This window comes from Cucurbita moschata, unplaced genomic scaffold (assembly GCF_002738365.1).
Source record: "Cucurbita moschata cultivar Rifu unplaced genomic scaffold, Cmos_1.0 Cmo_Scf00023, whole genome shotgun sequence".
NCBI lineage: Eukaryota > Viridiplantae > Streptophyta > Magnoliopsida > Cucurbitales > Cucurbitaceae > Cucurbita > Cucurbita moschata.
Window position 1 is genome coordinate 3,488,885 of NW_019268539.1, and position 17,800 is coordinate 3,506,684.

Here is a 17,800-nt window from a genome sequence, read left to right on the forward strand (position 1 = left end):
ATATATATATATATATATATATATATATTCGAGTTGGATTAGGTTGAGTCGACATATTGTTAATTTTTGTCCGTTAATAAAATTTTATTTATCCTATCTAAACTGTCATAAAACTCAAATATCAAATATTCACACGTTGTAACGTTTTTAATAGTGGTTACAAAACGTCAAATATTTTTTAATATTCATAACAATCTGGTTAGTTTGAAAACACTATTTTCGAGTTGGTTGGGTTGACCCGACAAACAAAAAAAAAAAAAAATCAAACCGGCAGACTGAATCAAATTTTTAAAATTTCAAACATTTAACCTAACCCAAACAAAATATATATATATATATGTGTGTGTATATAAAATCTATTGATAGTCTCAATTGTTCGAGCTATCAAGTGATTTTCTTATAGCTAATGGACCAAAGCAGACAATATTTTTTAACAATGGACTTAAACGATTACAAATGAAATTAAAGCCAGCCACTGAGTACTGTGTCAGAGTGGATTGTGAGATCTTACATCGGTTGAAGAGAGGAACGAAACATTTCTTATATGGGTGTAGAAACTTCTCCCTAATAAACGCATTTTAAAATCAACTATACACCAATCCAACTCAGGTTTGATAAGCGATCTCTTTTGTGAACCCTAAAGTACAAATTTAGGACAATTTTATTATTGACTTTTTAAAAATGTTTTTATTTTTATTTATTCATTTAATATTTTGGGCTTAGCTGTTAAAATTGGATTGAATTGGGATAATTCTAATTTCCAGCTCATCTTTATTTGACCACCGACGCCAATGCCAAAAGAGGAGCCAATATGAATTCACTAAAACTCTGACAATCTTTTCACTTTTTGCCCAAATTTTCTGTTATTTCCCAACATGACCCTCTTTCAATAATTATATTAGTTTTCTAACCAATTCTTCTTTCAGAAATAATTAATTTTCAGAAATTAATAACCCCACAAAATTTTAAATAATGGTTTACCCAAAATTTGTCCATATAATCCAATATTAGTAAGGGTAATCTTTTTAATTTGCGTTTAATAAAGGATCAAAATATAAATATTTACACCTATTAAATTTATTATAAAAAATATATATGATGGTTAATAATTAAATTATAAAAAATTTATAATTTAAAAATTTATTAATCACCTTCTTATAAATTTGAAAGAGACATTAATCCATTATAAGATATGTCTAACTTTAAATCTTCAAATTTGTTTTATATTAAAAAGTAGTATATTTTAATTTTTTAAAAATTTAAATATTAATTTAAAATTAAAATTAAATATTAATTCTCAAACTATCCGACAAAAAAATAAATAAAATAAAACCAAACGCGTCATTGGCTTTTACTCATTTGACTTTAAAGACCATTCCCACTCTTTTTCACCATATATTCTAATTTTCTAGTATTTAAATTATATATTATATTGATAATTTTATTTAAAGAAAAAAAAATAGAGAATTGGATATGGATGTTATACTGACGGTGTGCTAATTCGACAATGATTTATAGTTTTATCCCGTAACATCTAGACATGTGTTGGTCGTGTATTCGACAATGCTTTACAGTTTTATCTAATCGATGTCGTGATTGCATCCTCAACAATTTTCGATTAGAGTATTGTTCGTTCCTCTTTAATTAGTTATACATCTGATTATTCTCGTAACTTTCATTCCATTTGCACATTTGTGGACCGTGTATGGAGAATACTATGCTTTCAATCCCTAACCGTACGTTAAAATAGAACCTAAAGACAATCATGAATTTAGGTCCCGATAGTCTTGATAGTGAACATATATTCAAATTTCAACAATGTGATCATTTACTGAGTAATAAAGGGACCATCGGTCGATTGACAACTTCTATTAAGGTGACTATGATTCCCATGTTTAGGGTCGATTTGGTTTTAATTATCGTTAAGGACCAGTTTACCCTTCTAATGATTTTTCCTGCTTTTTGTATTAAAACTTAGAAGTTATTAATTAATATTTAAAATTTTGTGAGAATTTTAATATGTAAGAAAATAAAAAAAATAAAAAAAAAACTTAAAAGTAATAAAAAAGAAGAGTAGGGGCATTTGTGGAAGGGTCTGGTACGTGCCACTTTCCATCTGTAAGAATAAGGAGGAAAAATTGTCGTTAACCAATAACCATTCCCAACCTCTTCTTCTCTCTCTGGGCCCACTTCTTTCTCTCTCATCGCTATATTAATCTTTCCCTAACCCACCGCTCATCTTCAGAGCTCTACTTCTTTAGTTCAGAGCTCTTAGCATTCCAAATCTCCTTTTGTTTCTTCTTTTCCATTTTTTTTACAGGCCTCCGATTGCTCAACAATGGCGTCTCCGCCGGATACCAGCAAAACCCTCAAGCTAGAACGCTACAACAGCTATATCAGGAAAGTCAACAGCACAAAGCTCTTAAACGCCTCATCTAAGCTTCTATTCCGCGCTACTCTTCTCGTCGCTTTGATTCTCGTCTTCATTTTCACCATCAATTACCCAGACAGCGGCGGCGGAAACGGCGGAAACAACCTTCACACTCACCGGAATTTCCTCTCCTCTGCCTTCTACGGCGGGAGTGACCACGGCGGTGCTGCCTGGGAGAAACAAGTCCGGCACTCTTCCACTCCTCATCGACCTAATGGAATGTCTGTATTGGTCACCGGCGCCGCCGGTTTCGTCGGTTCTCATTGCTCGATGGCGTTGAAGAAACGAGGCGACGGCGTTTTGGGACTTGATAATTTCAATAACTATTACGATCCGTCGTTGAAACGAGCACGGCAATCTCTTCTTCTTAAGCATCAGATATTCATCGTTGAAGGCGATTTGAATGACGCGGCATTGCTCGCCAAGCTTTTCGATGTGGTCCCCTTCACGCACATCCTCCACCTGGCAGCTCAAGCCGGAGTTCGTTACGCTATGAAAAATCCCCAATCCTACATCAGCTCCAACATTGCCGGCTTCGTGAACCTTCTAGAAGTCGCCAAAGCCGCCGATCCACAACCGGCGATTGTTTGGGCGTCATCCAGTTCCGTCTACGGTTTAAACACTGAAAATCCGTTTTCAGAACTCCACCGAACCGACCAACCGGCGAGTCTCTACGCCGCCACGAAAAAAGCCGGCGAGGAAATCGCTCATACTTATAATCATATCTACGGGCTGTCACTCACCGGACTCCGATTCTTCACCGTCTACGGCCCGTGGGGGAGGCCAGACATGGCGTATTTTTTTTTCACAAAGGATATCCTCCAAGGGAAACAAATCGACATCTACAAAACTCACGACGCGAAGGAGGTGGCGCGTGACTTCACGTACATCGACGATATCGTAAAAGGCTGCCTCGGAGCATTAGACACGGCGGAGAAGTCCACCGGGAGTGGAGGAAAGAAGAAAGCTCCGGCGCAGTTAAGGATTTATAACCTTGGGAATACGTCGCCGGTGCCGGTAGGGAAATTGGTGTCGGTGCTTGAGAATCTGTTGAATACAAAGGCGAAAAAGCATATAATTACTATGCCACGAAACGGCGACGTTCCGTTTACTCATGCGAATGTTAGTTTAGCGTTTAAGGATTTCGGGTACAAACCATCCACGGATCTACCCACGGGGCTCCGGAAGTTCGTGAAGTGGTACGTTGGGTATTATGGAATTCAGTCGAGGGTAAAAAAGGAAAATGAGAAAAATAATAATCAGTCACCCGGGGAATCCGCTTGATTGGTTTTTTATTTTTCTTATTTCTTTTTTTTATTCCGTCGTCGTCGTCGTCACATGGCCTTCGTCGACTTGTCGTCTCTTTTCCTCTTTTCCCTTTTTTTTTTTTGTTTACTTATTTATAATTATAATTATTATTGCTATCGTGGTTTCGGCTGTAGAGGATCGAAGGAATCCACAGCTGTTGTTCATGTTGTAGAAAAAAAATAGATACAATTTATATGAAAAATAATATTCTGTAATTTCATACCAAAAGGGAAATAGGAGAGAGAAAGTGGGAAGTGGAAATGTCGAAGAGAGAGAGAGATGAATGATGTAATAATTGGAAGGCGTGGGGTCCACTAGAATGGTTGTGGATCTCAGCCGTTGATTTCATGTGATAAAAAATTATTCATTTTCCATCCATATTATGTTTATTTTGTTTTTTTATTCTAAAAATTATTCTTTATAATTTTATCCTTAAACTTTGTTGTCACTTTTTTTTTTTTTTGAGAAATTATAAAAATATTCATATAAGTAAATACATATATATGAGTGAATTAATTTTTTTAAAAAAAATTCACGATTTTGAAGTATTATTACAAAATTATATGTAGATGGGTCACCTTAAACTCGACGCATAAATTCCATTTAAACGAATAATGGAAAGAGAGTGACGAGAGATTTCTCTCCCTTATCCGAACCGAATCGGAGATGAAGATTACATTTACTGTCCCCATCTTAAACCCCTACCCGACCTCACTTTCATATATACTTAGTAAATAAATAAATAAATAATTATAATATATATATATATATATTAAAATTTCGATTTTTAGAAATTAGGTTATAAGTTACACTTTTTTTTATTTTTTTATTCGTATGAAATATTATAAGAATTTTTTAATGATGTTTTGCATTTTTTATAATAGAAACTATATTGAAAAATTAACATAATCTAATTAATATATATATCTGATGAATTTCTTGTAGAAGAGAATCCCTACCTAAAACATAACACAAGGAATGTTCTAATTTTCTAGAACAGAAAAACATCATATATCTAAAAACTAGATTCTTGTCTAATTCCAAAATATGAAAAATCCCAATTAATTCTCAGTAAAGGGTCAACTCCGTTACAAACCTAAATGAATCTAAAATTATCAAAATATAACCCATTCAAATATTCGGCACTCACATCATATAAAAATATATTACGATATCAATATATATATATATATATATTTCCAGTTCTCTATTATAAAGTTATGTAAATTTAATGATACGAATAATGTGTCATATATTATTTTTTTTCCTAATGTTTTGAGCGGATGAATATGAAATTCCGAGAATAGGCTCAGGCTCTGTACGGCTTAGTTAGTCTTTTTTGGATCCAAAGAAAGAGACCATGTCTTCATCCATAGGGTCCCAAGACATTCCTATCATATTATTCTAAAGAAAAAAAAAAGATTGTGTGTTGGTTAATTTAAGATATCGTTTATGGGACATGTAATATAATATAAGCTTAAATAATTGTGTTGTATTAGGTGTCTTTACTCCTAAGCCAAAGTATTTTAGAAGTGGATGTGTCGAGGACAATAGAAGTTAGGATTGTTTAAATGGCTCGAGAATTTGACCAGTTCGAACTATCTAATCCAAACCATAAAAAAATTATTAGGTTATATATATATATAGAGTTGAATTTTTGAAAAATATCCTCTATAAAACTGTGATTATTATCTAATTTATAAATAACACAGAGAAAATATTTTGTACTTTAAAAAAAAAGTGGGAATTAATTGAGATAATCGTTAATTGGAGAGAAGTATTATAAAATAAATAAATAAATAAATAGGAAAATGTAGGGGGGCAAAATAGACATTGGTCACCTCCAACAAAGTCGATGCTGCCCACTACTTGCTTTCTCTCTCTAGGATTCCCTTTTTTCTTTCCGCCGACACTTTCTCTCTCTTCTATTCCCGTTATAAATATATATTTTCTTTATTCATAATGACATCATAATAAAATTATTTAATAATTTACTCGTGAGTTTTTATTTTTTTATTTTTTTATTTTTAAATCCAACAAATTCATAAATTTCAAGAATTATATCACTTAATATATATATATATATATATATATATATATATATATATATATATATGTTTATTTGCATGTTTGAGATGAGTCACTGAGTTGGGCCTGTAACGGACATGTTTGGGCCTGACCTTGATTTTACTCTGTGGATTAGCCCATTTACAGGCCCAATTACTGAGATTGAGGTCCACTACGGGATGCTTGGCAGAACACCAAAAGCCCCATTCGGCCCATTATAAATTTGGAATTTATTATATATATATATAGACACACACGTTACTTGCGTCGTTGGTGCAATCTATGCGAATTTGTGGCACCGTTGTTGAATCATTACCAATGATGTGCTATCTTAGATTGAACTGTAATAAGATAAGTCAACGTTCAATCTCTAAGGCGAGGTTTTACTGAGAACGGAATAATGTTCGTATCCAAAGGTGAATAGAGCCCCAACTTCTACAGTTCGCTATCAGGGAATCATGCTTCATGTGAAGGAAGTATTCGACTCGTAATCCAAAGATAAAAGATGGATAAGACCATTTGACAATTCGATCTTTTCGAAGAAATCCGAATTTCTAAACATAACCTTAAAGATATGGTAAACGTGATTAAATAAAAAAATATTAATTAAACTCTTATATACCAAACGAAAAAATATAGTAAAACTTGATCGGGCAAACTATCTCAAATAATTAATTTGCCTCGATGACCTACTCAAAACGATTAATTATCTTAATTAATACTATGCATATTTGAATATTTTATTTAATTAGTCACACATGTTTTAAAATTTTATTAATTTAATCTTTTATGTATTTTTTTTCTACGAGAAATTGAAAGTTTTATTATCTTATACATATTTTTATTAATCCGAAAAATATTATATTAAAGGGTTAAAAAGATTTAGTTTTATTTGTTAAGAATATTACTCCATTTAAAAAAATGACGAAAAACAAGAAATGACGAGTCGACACGTGTCAATTAGATACGGGTTTTGTGCTGCCACGTGGATGAGTAGCACCGTTGGAGAACAGCCGCGTCAAGGGAAACCAAGCCACGTGGGGTCTAGGAAGTGGTGGCTCTGAGTCTGACCCAGGTTGTTGAATGGTCCGTTTTTGGAACTGTTATCAAATAGTTTCTATTTTTCAAGAAAAAAAAAAAAAAAAAATCTTAGGATATAAAATTTATAATTAAAATTTCAAAGTAATTGTTGAAATTTATAATTAAAAATGCTTAAATTAAATTAAAATAAAAGTTTCACCCTAAACATAAAACTAAACTAAACTGCTCATAATTAATTCATTGACCGTTATATCAGTGAGAATCTATCCCCCTCTCATAATTTAATGGTGAAGTTTCATTTTCGTTACTACCGACACGTGTTTTATATTTATTTACAATGTTAATATAGACATTATCTATTGGCTCGGGTTGGTTCATGTAAAACTTGAATCGATCAAATTTGCTACTGCCAAACTAAACCAATTTTAAGCGGATAATGATTTAAATTATTTTGAGCTTCTCACGGCGAAGTTATTTTATTTTATTTTGGTTAATTTCTGATGATTTTGGAAAGCTTATTAGGTCAAATTAGTTTGTTTGGTATTAAAATCCAATATTGGTGCTTTAAAATAATTATAAAAAAAAAGTGGGCTATAATTTAAAATTTATAAAAATAGTTTAAAATTACAAAAAGCTCCCTATAATTTTAGCCATTTTTAAAATATGACCCTAATATGAGAAGGTTTGAACTCCTTTAAATAAACTTTTATTATTTATGTATTAAGTTCTTAACCTTTCTATTTTAGTATAAAATTATTATGAACTAATTAAACATATCAATACGCGACATCAACGTTCCATTAACTATAATTTCACGAAGGTGAGACTATCTATTAAGAAGGTTTAAAATGTTAAGAAAAAAAAAAATAATCGAAGGTGTTAACAACGTAATTAAAATCTTAATATTCTTAAATTTTTTAAAATTATAGGACTACTTTTAAGTAATAAATAATGTATTTATTTATTGAAGTATGCAAGTTAGAGGATATGCTTTATCGTTATATTCATTAAAACAAGACTAAAATAATAATTTTTTTTTTTGATATATGCATTTTCTATATAAAAAAAATAATCTTTAAAAAATACTTTACTATATATATTAGAAAGTTATTTAAATTTTGAAAAGATAAAAAGAATATCCAAACTTTTTTCAAAATAATATGATATTTATCTATTTTAAAAAAATAATAATATCCTTAATTTTTTTTTTTTAAAATTTTAAAATCATCATATCACTTCTTGGTCCAGAATATTTTTAAAATTTTTAAAAATTTTATGAATAAAAATTTGAAAGTTAATATATATTTAAAACACTTTAACAATTTCAATTTAAATGTAAAGGATGTATTTATTCATTTTATATAAAATACAAAATATTAATTTTTGAAGACATTTACCACTCTCTCGCTTGCGCGTGACCTCCAATCACCGAAAAAATATAAAAAATGAAAAAAAAAGAAGAGAGAGAAAGGGAGAGAGAAATAGAAATAAAAAGGATGTAATCAGTAGGAAGGGGGGAGTTTGAGGTATTCTCAAATCGTTTTCTCTATTTTTTCTTGAGAATAGTTGGGGGAATCAGAGACAGAGATACGCCCAAAGAGAAACAAAGAAGGAAACACAGTAGAACCAGAGAAGAAAACCTCAATTTTACACACTAAATACACTCAAATCTCTTCTCACACAACAAGAGAAGCGAAAGAAGAGAGAATCTAGAGCTACAAAGAGCTTTTCCCCCCCAAATTTGGACTTGTTTTGTTGCTTTTCTTCCTCGTTTCCATCTTTTCCATTCATTATGCCTTCTGTTTCTTGTTAATCTCTGTTTGAGCGAGATACGAGAGAGATCTTGTCCTTCTACATTGCCTACTCTGTAGCGGACAAGGTAATCTCGCTACCCAATCGCCCAATCACTTTCTTTCATCCTCCCACTTGATTTCCCCCCTTGGAATTTCATCCTTATCCGCCTGAATCGAGCTGCGTTTGCCCTTTTAATCGATTCCCTATAATTGCATAGGTATTCTTTTTCAGGGTTTTGATTCTATCTATCCGTTTCTTTTCGCATTCGAAAAGATTTCTTTGGATTCCCAGGTTTTTTGTTTTTGAGTAATGGAAATTTAGGGTTTTGGTACTGCCTATGTGCTCATGTATTCGGTGGATTTTCTAGGGTTTTGACGGATCGTAACTGGGTGGCTCTCCAATTTATCGGTTTTGCACTAATTAGGGTTTGATATCGACTCTATGGATTGAAAGTATGATTGTGACTGGGACATCGGGCTTTCTCTAGAATGGGCTGGAGCTCCGATCGTTCGTAGGATTCTGGTTTTAGTCTGTTCTTTGCCAAGGCTGCGATTCTAAAACTGTAACGCACCACTAGAATGAAGTGAACTTTGCTGGTTTGATCATGGAAGAGGATTGCACATTATAGACTTGTTTTTGTCAGTGATCAGTCTCAATCCAATCAGTTTCTTGGATTACAAGGGATTTGCGATACTGTTTCTGGTGTTTCATCTCTAATTTGGGAATTCTATTGGTTTAAACAGGAGATTATAATCTGCCCAAGAGAAAAATCAAGAGACCATTGCGTTGAATCATCGACATTTTCCACGAATTGATCGGGAGAACTAATTTGTGCTAAAATTGTTTCCAAGGACTTCTTTTTGTCTGCGTTTCGATTGATATAGGTTTTCTCTTATATTCGGGAATCGGGTTAGAATTCGTTTAGTTCAGTGCCAGAGTTGGCTCATAATATATACACTTTTTGTTGAGAATTTTGGAAATATCTCTGTTGGCCTGTGCTTATTATTCCTGTACTTGTGTTTATAAGTCGGAAGAGTTCTCTGCGGTTTGGGAATTGCATCTGTGGGACTGACTAAGAAGCACATGGAGGAGTATTGAAGCTGGCAATGAATGCAAGGACATGGTGCATGGACAGCAGCTTAGTTTCTTGTTCGTTCCCTTTTCAGAACAGTGCTTCTGGAAAATAGTTTTAGCGTTTTCGCCTGTGGAAAAAGCTCGTGTTTTTTGTCTAAGTACTCTGCGTAATGTCGCGCTGCTTTCCATTTCCGCCACCGGGATATGAAAAGAAGTCTAGGGCTGAGGATGCGGACCTACTAAAAAAGGTTTATTGCTTACCTTGTCTTCACATACATATATTACTTGTGAGATATTTGATGGAGGAGAATTATTTAGTGGGACCTTTTGATTCTACATGGAGCATCCTACTAGTTCATTAGGCATTATTTCACAATTGGTCCTTCTATTTTCTTCAAGCATAAATGGTGTTATAAGTTGTTAGATTCCGTGCTGTTTCTTAAAAATTGAATATTATTCTGTATGGCCATTCCAAGTGTCCCAAGTAAAATGAACAATTCACATGTTAGTTGGACTAAAAGCAATGAATGTTAGTGGATCGTATGCTAGATCGTAGCTAATTAGATGATTTACGGGTAGCCCTCTGCCAGTTTTTATATCCTTGTCTCTTCACACTTCACACTTAACACAACAAGCCAGCTAGCTCGAAAATCTCGTGTGTCTTGGGGATGTCCTTGTGTGTCTTGAAAAATCTGAAAAGTATTTCGGCCACATGCATGTGTTTCTTCAGATAAATGGTAGCTGTAGATGGCAATATGTGCTTCTCACTTTGTTTTGTATTACAATGATGAAATTGTATGCCAATACTGTTGAGCAAGTAGACCATGTATATGAAAATGTCATGTTGTTTTTGGTCCTCTGTTTGATATAGCCTTTTCTTCGTTTGGTGAATGTTGCTGATTTTTTTCTGAAAGATATTTGTGAAAATAATGCTCTTCTACTTAGACATATATTTATACATGTTATTTGTAATCTGTCATTTTAAGCATTGTATCGTTGCATTGAATGGCTCATTATATCAGTGACCGAAAAATTTCCCGATAGTTTTTCTGAACTATTTTGTTGGGGAGCTGTTCAAATGGGAGTGTTTTCTTTCAATCTCTTTCAGCATAAGCTTGGACACAAGGATTAATCCGTTTCTTCAGAAGGAATCCTGATGATATCAAATCTTTTGATTCGATTTCTCATCGGCCTAATTTTATTGGGTTTCTAATAGTCTTGATTTGTTGATCTTTAGAATTCTTTGGGGATTTCCACGTCATATTTTCTCTTCTAGATCTTTAGCTTAAATTTCCCATCTTGTCTTGAGGACTTCCATTTTATTAACTACATTGTGAGGGTAAAGTTCGAGTAGGCTTGTTTGGTTGGTTACTTGGGAGAAGACCATTTTTGACATGCACATTCAAATGCGAACCTTAAGGCTCTCATGTGAAGCTAACATGGAAAAAAAACCCGTATAACCAAAACACTAGTTTCAAATCAGAATCCTAAGGCTCTCACTATTGGAAATTACAATTGAAGCGTATATAAAGAATATGGTCTGGAATATAGAATATTATCTACCTCTCCTTAATTGAAAATCTGACTATTTGAATTGAGCTAGCTGGCTTGTTGTGTGAAGAGAGAGGGATGAATAACTGGGAAATGAATTTTGAGATCTTGTGTGAGATACGAACACGAAAGGAGAAGTAAAAAATGAAAGCTTGGGCCAAGCATGGAAGATTAGTGAGATAAAGTTGGGCCTTGCTCTTGGAGAAGCTATTGAGATGATGAGGTGAGGATAATGGCTTGGTTTCTATATTTTTACCAACCATTAAAACTGGTATTTTTTTCGGGTAAAGTAGGAGGTTGCTGCCAGTGGTTCGTAATTTTCTGCCTTCTCAAACAAAGCTTAAATTTGGCTTGATTCATACGCGTTGGAGTCTTGTTTGTGATTCTAAATAAATTCGAAATCTCATCTTGAGGCGTCAAACTCATGTTAGGCCTCTGTTGATGGTGAGGAAATGTAACACCTACATTCTTGCTATGATTAGTGCTTCAGAGAAAATCTCTTTGATTATTGGAATTGTGATTGGTTTGCGTGTTTTTTGTAACGGATGGGTCTTCGATGAAGAACACCGAGAGGCTCTAGATCACTATTTCTGTGGAAGTTGTCGTAAAATATTCTTCTTGTTTTGATTTATAACAGTTAGATGAATGTGGGAGGACAGAGTTGTTTGTTAGATCTGTGTGGTTGTCTTCACTTCGATTGCTTCTTTTGTTTGAGTCTCTTTCCCGTTTCGTTTGTTTGATTTTTTTCCCTCTTTCAAATCTTTCTCTTTGCAACCTCATATTTGTAGCGTCGGATTCTTAATTTGTCGACTGTTTTTGGTGTCATTGTATTGCTTAGAACAAGTATAACTAATTAATCACTCTACAAAATGGTATTTCACAATCATGGATTTTAGTGGGAATAAGCTATGTTCTTGCATGAATTCTGTTATTTTCTATTGTTGACTGCAAAGTTTCAAAGCATTCCACCCTGCTGTCATTGATGAAATTAGCCATATTAATTAAAGCATGTTTTAGAAATTGCTGTTTGCAATGATCTTTTTCCTTTAACAGCATGTTATCTTCTCGTATTTCCTCTTTAAACACCAAGTTAAATTGGATGAACTGACCGCAGAGTATATATTTTACTAACTGATGCGAGTACAGATTCTATATTGTTTTGCTTTCTTATCTCTCATATTTTATGGAGATACACAGGCTTGATTGGGATTGTGGGTGGAGAGATCATGACATCATAGTGAACTCATAACGGCCGTGGTCGTATCTACTTTTGAATGCCGTCTCTGGGATGTCTGCATCTCTGATCCTTAACTTATGATAACCCGACCTCAGGTTGATCTTGGAGAATACTGAGGCACCTTGTAGCTGGTCAAATAAATCATATATGTGAGGCAATGGATACTTATTCTTAATTGTCACCTTATTCAATTCTCTATAGTCAATACACAACCGTAGAGTTCCGTCCTTAACGAACAATATTGGGGCTCTCCAAGGTGATACACTTAGTCTAATGAAGCCTTTATCCAGTAATTCCTGTAACTGGTCTGACCATCTGTACTGCATACATATCAATCTACCAGGTACTTCTCAATAGTGTACCCAATATGACTTCTGGGACCCTCTATGGATGACCACTAAACTCTGTCTACGAAGTAGACCCTAACTACTCTAGGAAAGTTCACGATTAGAGATTACTCCCCTATTGTCCCTGCTTGATACTTAGTCAACCTGAAATGCCTATGGAGCCCAAATGTAGGTTCAATGACTAAGGAAGTGTAAAATAGCAACTCAGGTTCATTCCGATATCATTCAAGACTCTCTAGGGTACATAGAAAATATCGAGCATACATGGGTGTCTAACCCCTATAAATTTGATTTGCTCCTTTTAGAATACACATTTTTGAGAAATGCCAAAGTTTTAGTGGATTTTGTGGGTTGGTTTATGAGATCTCCTTCAAACACTTGTAGAAACTTGAGATTTAGGGAGACCACCTTCTGACTAGGCTTTTGTGCTTTAATGCCTTGTTGATAGCAATTTCAGCTCCTCTTTCTTGTAGTATTCAAAGGAACAGGATCCTGAAGGGGTTGACAGTTTTCATTGATCCCTTACAAGTGACAACTTAAGGAGTTCACAAGGTTCAAAGAAGTTTTCATTCTCCTTAATGGTACAGTCTTTGTTAGAGATGCTGAAAACGAAAAACTTCGCCCCCTAGTTTTCAACTCGACGGTTTGTTGGTCTTACCTGAAAATTTTTGTTGAATGGTCAAACCCATGTTGTCTCCAGAACAAGAACGCTGTGAAAGAAGAGCGACTTTTGTACATAATCTTTGATAATTAGGGAAGGGTTATGTTTGGGGATCTTTTTCGTACACGGTTTCACTGTAACTAGACTGCATAGATAGTCGAAATAAAGAGCTTAACATTATTTGGTTCTTTTCTTCACAAGTTTTGATGTTTATGTTTTACGCTTCTCGCATTATAAGCGTCAATCTGAAACATTCATTACAATGTGCTGCATTCCTGGTTTAATTTGAATGCTTGAACCGGAGTCGGTATTGAATAAAATTTTAGGCCCTCGTGAGATTCGAAGGATTTGTTGGAAGCAGCACAGGTGCTTGATGTTTTGTGAAATTGTAAGAGGTGCTTGAGTATAGCACAGCGTCGAGTTCGCTCTCGTTCCATAGTTTATCACTACTCTGATGATGTTGTGTGTTGATGTTTAACGATTTCCTCATAATCTGAACTTTGTTCTGTTCTTTTTGAACGTTTCTTGTTGTTTCGATTCCAGTTTATAACAATGGTAGCCGAGTTTCGTGACTTGGTAGGCTAGCAAATTAGCATTTAGAAATTGTGAAAAGACGTGGTTTTACCCCTTATTTTGAATGATATTGCTCTAATACTTCTCTTTCTGATTGGCAGGAGAAAAGCAAAGAAAAAAAGCATAAAAAGGAGAAGAGGGAGGGTAAAGAAAAAAGAGATAAGGATAAAAGTGATGAGAAACGCCGTGAAAAGAAAGAAAAAAAGAAAGACAAAGACAAAGACAGGGACAGGGACAAGAAGAAGGATAGGGATAAGGAGAAGGAGAGTCGACCTTCGGGGAAAACTGGGAATCAAAATGGGGAGGCGGTTGTTCGAGTCAAACATAACAGTGTCGAAGACGAGAAGCATACTGCGCAACTCGATTCGTGCATTGGAAATAAGATTAGTCAGAATGCCTTTTTTCCTAAGGAGACGAAGAATTCAAAAACGGTGCAGGAGGTGGGGAGGAGAATTGAGGACGGTGGAGCTGCAAAGCTCGGGAAACTTGCAGTTGCACAACCGAAAAAGGACGACAGAATGGCCACACAGATGGCTAGGAATTCCGAGACCATGTTTGAAGGCATGGAACACAACAAGAACAAGAAAATTGATGAAAGAAACTACAATGGTCAAGGAATTAGACACGAGGAAAGGTTTAGTGGAAATTCCACGATCCCGAGTTCCACCACAACCGCAACTGCAACTGTTGAATCTGGAGTTGCAGGAATGGTTAAACAATTGGATAAAAGTGCCGAGAGAAAGAAAGAAGCAAACGATAAAATCGGACCGAAAGAAGGTGAAGAAAAACGAGGGAGCAAACACAAGGATAAAGATAAAGAGAAGAAAGGACGACGGGACGATAAAGAGAAGAAAAAGGAAAAGAAAGCGAAGAAGGCGGAAGAGAAGAACGCCATGGTAGATAAAACGAAAGAGATCAGTAAGGATAACGTATTAGGTAGACTTTCTACGAATACGAATACATCACAGCTTGCTGACAGCAACATAGGTGCTGCAGTTGAGGAAAACTTGATTAAGAAACGGAAGGATTTTGAGCCTAATGGAGTGTTGCATGGTGAGTGAGTTAATTTGAACTTGGTTCTAGTTTATAATGGTAACTTTTGTAGCTCTCAAAATGGTTTTCTTAATTTTCTTTCAGAAATCGACAACAGACCGAGTAAGTTGTCGAGACCCGCTTCTCATCCATTGAAAGAAAATGGTAGGATACTGGAACCGTGCTCGATTTCCCCGTCGCCACCTCCTTCAGAGAGACAGGCTTTGGGAAATGACGTTATTTTGGTTGGTAAAGAACGGAAGATTAATGGCGTCATTGACGCTCACCACCCACCTGCGTCTTCGAAACACAAGTCGGGCGGCCAAGACGATCATCCTCAACCTACTGCAACACCTAAAAGATCTCCCCATCCAGATTCGAAGCTCTTGAGCCAGGTATATTCAGTGCCCAAAATGGAGGAATTGTCTGATTCTGATAACCAAGATTGGTTATTTAGCAGCAGCAAACCCAAGTTAGAAGCTTCAGCGATGGCTGAGGATACGTCGCAGGTATGGGCCGAGGCAATCCAGATAGACTCGGTTGACGTTTTTGCTCTTCCTTACGTTATTCCGTACTGATGATCTCATAAACTGGACTCTATCTGACTGGGGTAGACCCCAACCTTGAATCGTGTCGGAGTGGGTGATTCACCGACAGCCTTGTCACACCAACTCCCTCGAACACGAGAGAGCACGGTTCTGCTCTTCTTCCACCGTGTTCCTGGCTCTGTTCTTGCAGCCGGGGCTGGACTTGATTTTGGTAAAATATCATGACTCTCATGTTGTTGATTGGATGGAACAGCATCTGGATTGATCTTGGTCGTTGAGGGGTGGGCACAATCGCCGGGCAACACGTCTTGGACAAGCATGACGGTGACACGGTGGTGGTTTTTGAGTTAGGAGATTCAATAACTAATTCATTGAAATGAGAGAATTCATAAAGGCAGCTCTGGGAGGTTGGCCTGAAAAGAGAGAGGTTTGTGGTTATATCTTATTTGATCTGCTTGGAGCTGAAAAAAAGCACTTTCTAATTGAGAAATGTGTAAGGAATTAGATGTGGTCTTTACATCTCCACCACAATTTTGATTTGTATCATACAAACTTTTATTTACAGAAATGTAAGATAAAGGGAAAAAGGAAGGAAGGAAAATTAGTGCAAAATTCATTTATGAGCTCTTCCTTGTCTCTTCTCGCCTGAAGTTGCTATTTAAGTTGATGTGTTGTCTTTTTCGCTTATAGTCTATAACATTGCTATCAAACTCTGTTTTGAAAATTTCTTTGCTACTGTGTTTTAGAACTTTTTTCTCAAAACAGGGTAAGAGGATTGAGCATACGTCACCCTATCGGAGGTTCTATGATTTTAAATTGGCTTGATTCACTCAGTGTCGAGAGTGAGTGTTATACAATTGCAAAGTTTGCTGCCAAGAAAACAGTGATTGTGACAAGTTAGGGCGACACGATTTTGACTCACTTCAAAATTCGCTGTCAAGAAAAGTGATTGTGACAAGTGATATTATTACCGTTTAGAAAATATACAAAATTTTCGTTCATAAAAATTGAATCGATCCACTCCGCATTTTTTTTATAGACATGGAAGACGAGGTTTTTATTTTATTTTATTTATTTTTCATAAATAATTATTTTGGTTATAAATAAAATTTGGCCTACCATGAAAGAAAAAAAAAAGTTTATTATTATTATTATTATTTTTTCAAAAAATGTTTTGAATTCAAGGGTAACGTGAACTTTTTAAACTTGAGAAGTAATTTTGGAACGTTACATACCGCTAATGAACTTCTCGCTTTAATTTGGATTTTACTGTTTAAAGTCCCACAGAGGAAATTAAGTTTTCGTCTAGGTATTCGACCCTTGTGAAATCGAAACTAAATGAGCTCTTAAACCATGTGAAGGGAGAGAGGGGAGGGCTCGTAAATATTGTTAAAAGCACCCCGTTATCCACCTCATGATCTCTCTCGTTATTGATGCAATTAGAGGAAAAAAAGAAATACGGTTTGTTATTAAGTAAGCAATATTTATTAATTACGACTTAAAAGGCAAGTCCCACGAAAACGCCAAAGTTGAGGTTACATGCTTGCCTCGCCACGCCCTTTACAACAAACACGCCAACTCCTTTACTACCATACCAAAAACCCTAAATCTTTTGAATATTTCCTACCTCCTTTGAAATCCTTTTGGAGGAAAAAAAAAATCAAGTTTTAACTTCAAATTTAAGATGTATCACTTCTCATGAAGAATGCACAACGTATTTTAAAACTATGAGGCTAACGACGATATGTAACGAGCCAAAGCAGACAATGTTTACTAGTAGTAGGTCTGAGTTGTTACAATTGATATCAAATCCAGACACGGTATGCCAGCAAGAAAATTGGACTCCAAAGGAGATGGATTGTGAGATCCCACATCGGATAATATCTAGTAGCGGTGGGCTTGAGTTGTTACATACAACTCAAAGATTATGCTATAAATTTTAGACTTCAGTGGCCAGGTCGGAAAGTTAATTTTCAAAAGAATTTAAATGTTATGATAATATTTATGCTTGTTTACACACAATATACAGCAGAAGCAGTGATCAAATCATACCCTAAATTTTTTTTAATTTAAAAAAGTGCATTGTTTATTTAATATATTTCATGAGATAAGCCAAAAAAAAAAAAAAAAAAAAAA

At 34.9% G+C, this 17,800-nt stretch overlaps 2 protein-coding genes across 4 annotated transcripts; both read left to right on the plus strand.

The window, feature by feature from the left end:
- Positions 1–2,244: 2,244 nt before the first annotated feature.
- On the plus strand, positions 2,245–4,126 carry LOC111460193 (UDP-glucuronate 4-epimerase 6-like). The gene has a single exon (XM_023103326.1). The coding sequence runs from the start codon at positions 2,339–2,341 to the stop codon at positions 3,713–3,715; it is 1,377 nt and encodes a 458-aa protein (XP_022959094.1). The 5' UTR covers positions 2,245–2,338; the 3' UTR covers positions 3,716–4,126.
- Positions 4,127–8,380: 4,254 nt separating this feature from the next.
- On the plus strand, positions 8,381–16,290 carry LOC111460247 (glutamic acid-rich protein-like). Of its 3 annotated transcripts, XR_002713396.1 has the most exons (5): positions 8,381–8,858; positions 9,009–9,963; positions 14,186–15,137; positions 15,222–16,091; positions 16,137–16,290. XR_002713396.1 is itself a non-coding variant. In XM_023103417.1 (3 exons), exons 1-3 carry the CDS (start codon positions 9,886–9,888, stop codon positions 15,692–15,694), a joined length of 1,503 nt encoding a protein of 500 aa, XP_022959185.1. In that variant the 5' UTR covers positions 8,381–9,885; the 3' UTR covers positions 15,695–16,290. The 3 variants fall into 3 exon arrangements, 1 of the variants encoding a protein (XP_022959185.1); XR_002713395.1 differs by having other exon boundaries at positions 8,381–9,963; XM_023103417.1 differs by having other exon boundaries at positions 8,381–9,963; positions 15,222–16,290.
- The last annotated feature ends 1,510 nt before the right edge of the window (positions 16,291–17,800 follow it).

Excerpts from the sequence above, each read along its gene's own strand:
- LOC111460193 (XM_023103326.1), top strand. The coding sequence starts at position 2,339 with ATGGCGTCTCCGCCGGATACCAGCAAAACCCTCAAGCTAGAACGCTAC.
- LOC111460247 (XM_023103417.1), top strand. The coding sequence starts at position 9,886 with ATGTCGCGCTGCTTTCCATTTCCGCCACCGGGATATGAAAAGAAGTCT. Across the intron at positions 9,964-14,185 it reads ATGCGGACCTACTAAAAAAG|GAGAAAAGCAAAGAAAAAAA; the intron begins GTTTATTGCTTA and ends TCTGATTGGCAG. Across the intron at positions 15,138-15,221 it reads GCCTAATGGAGTGTTGCATG|AAATCGACAACAGACCGAGT; the intron begins GTGAGTGAGTTA and ends ATTTTCTTTCAG.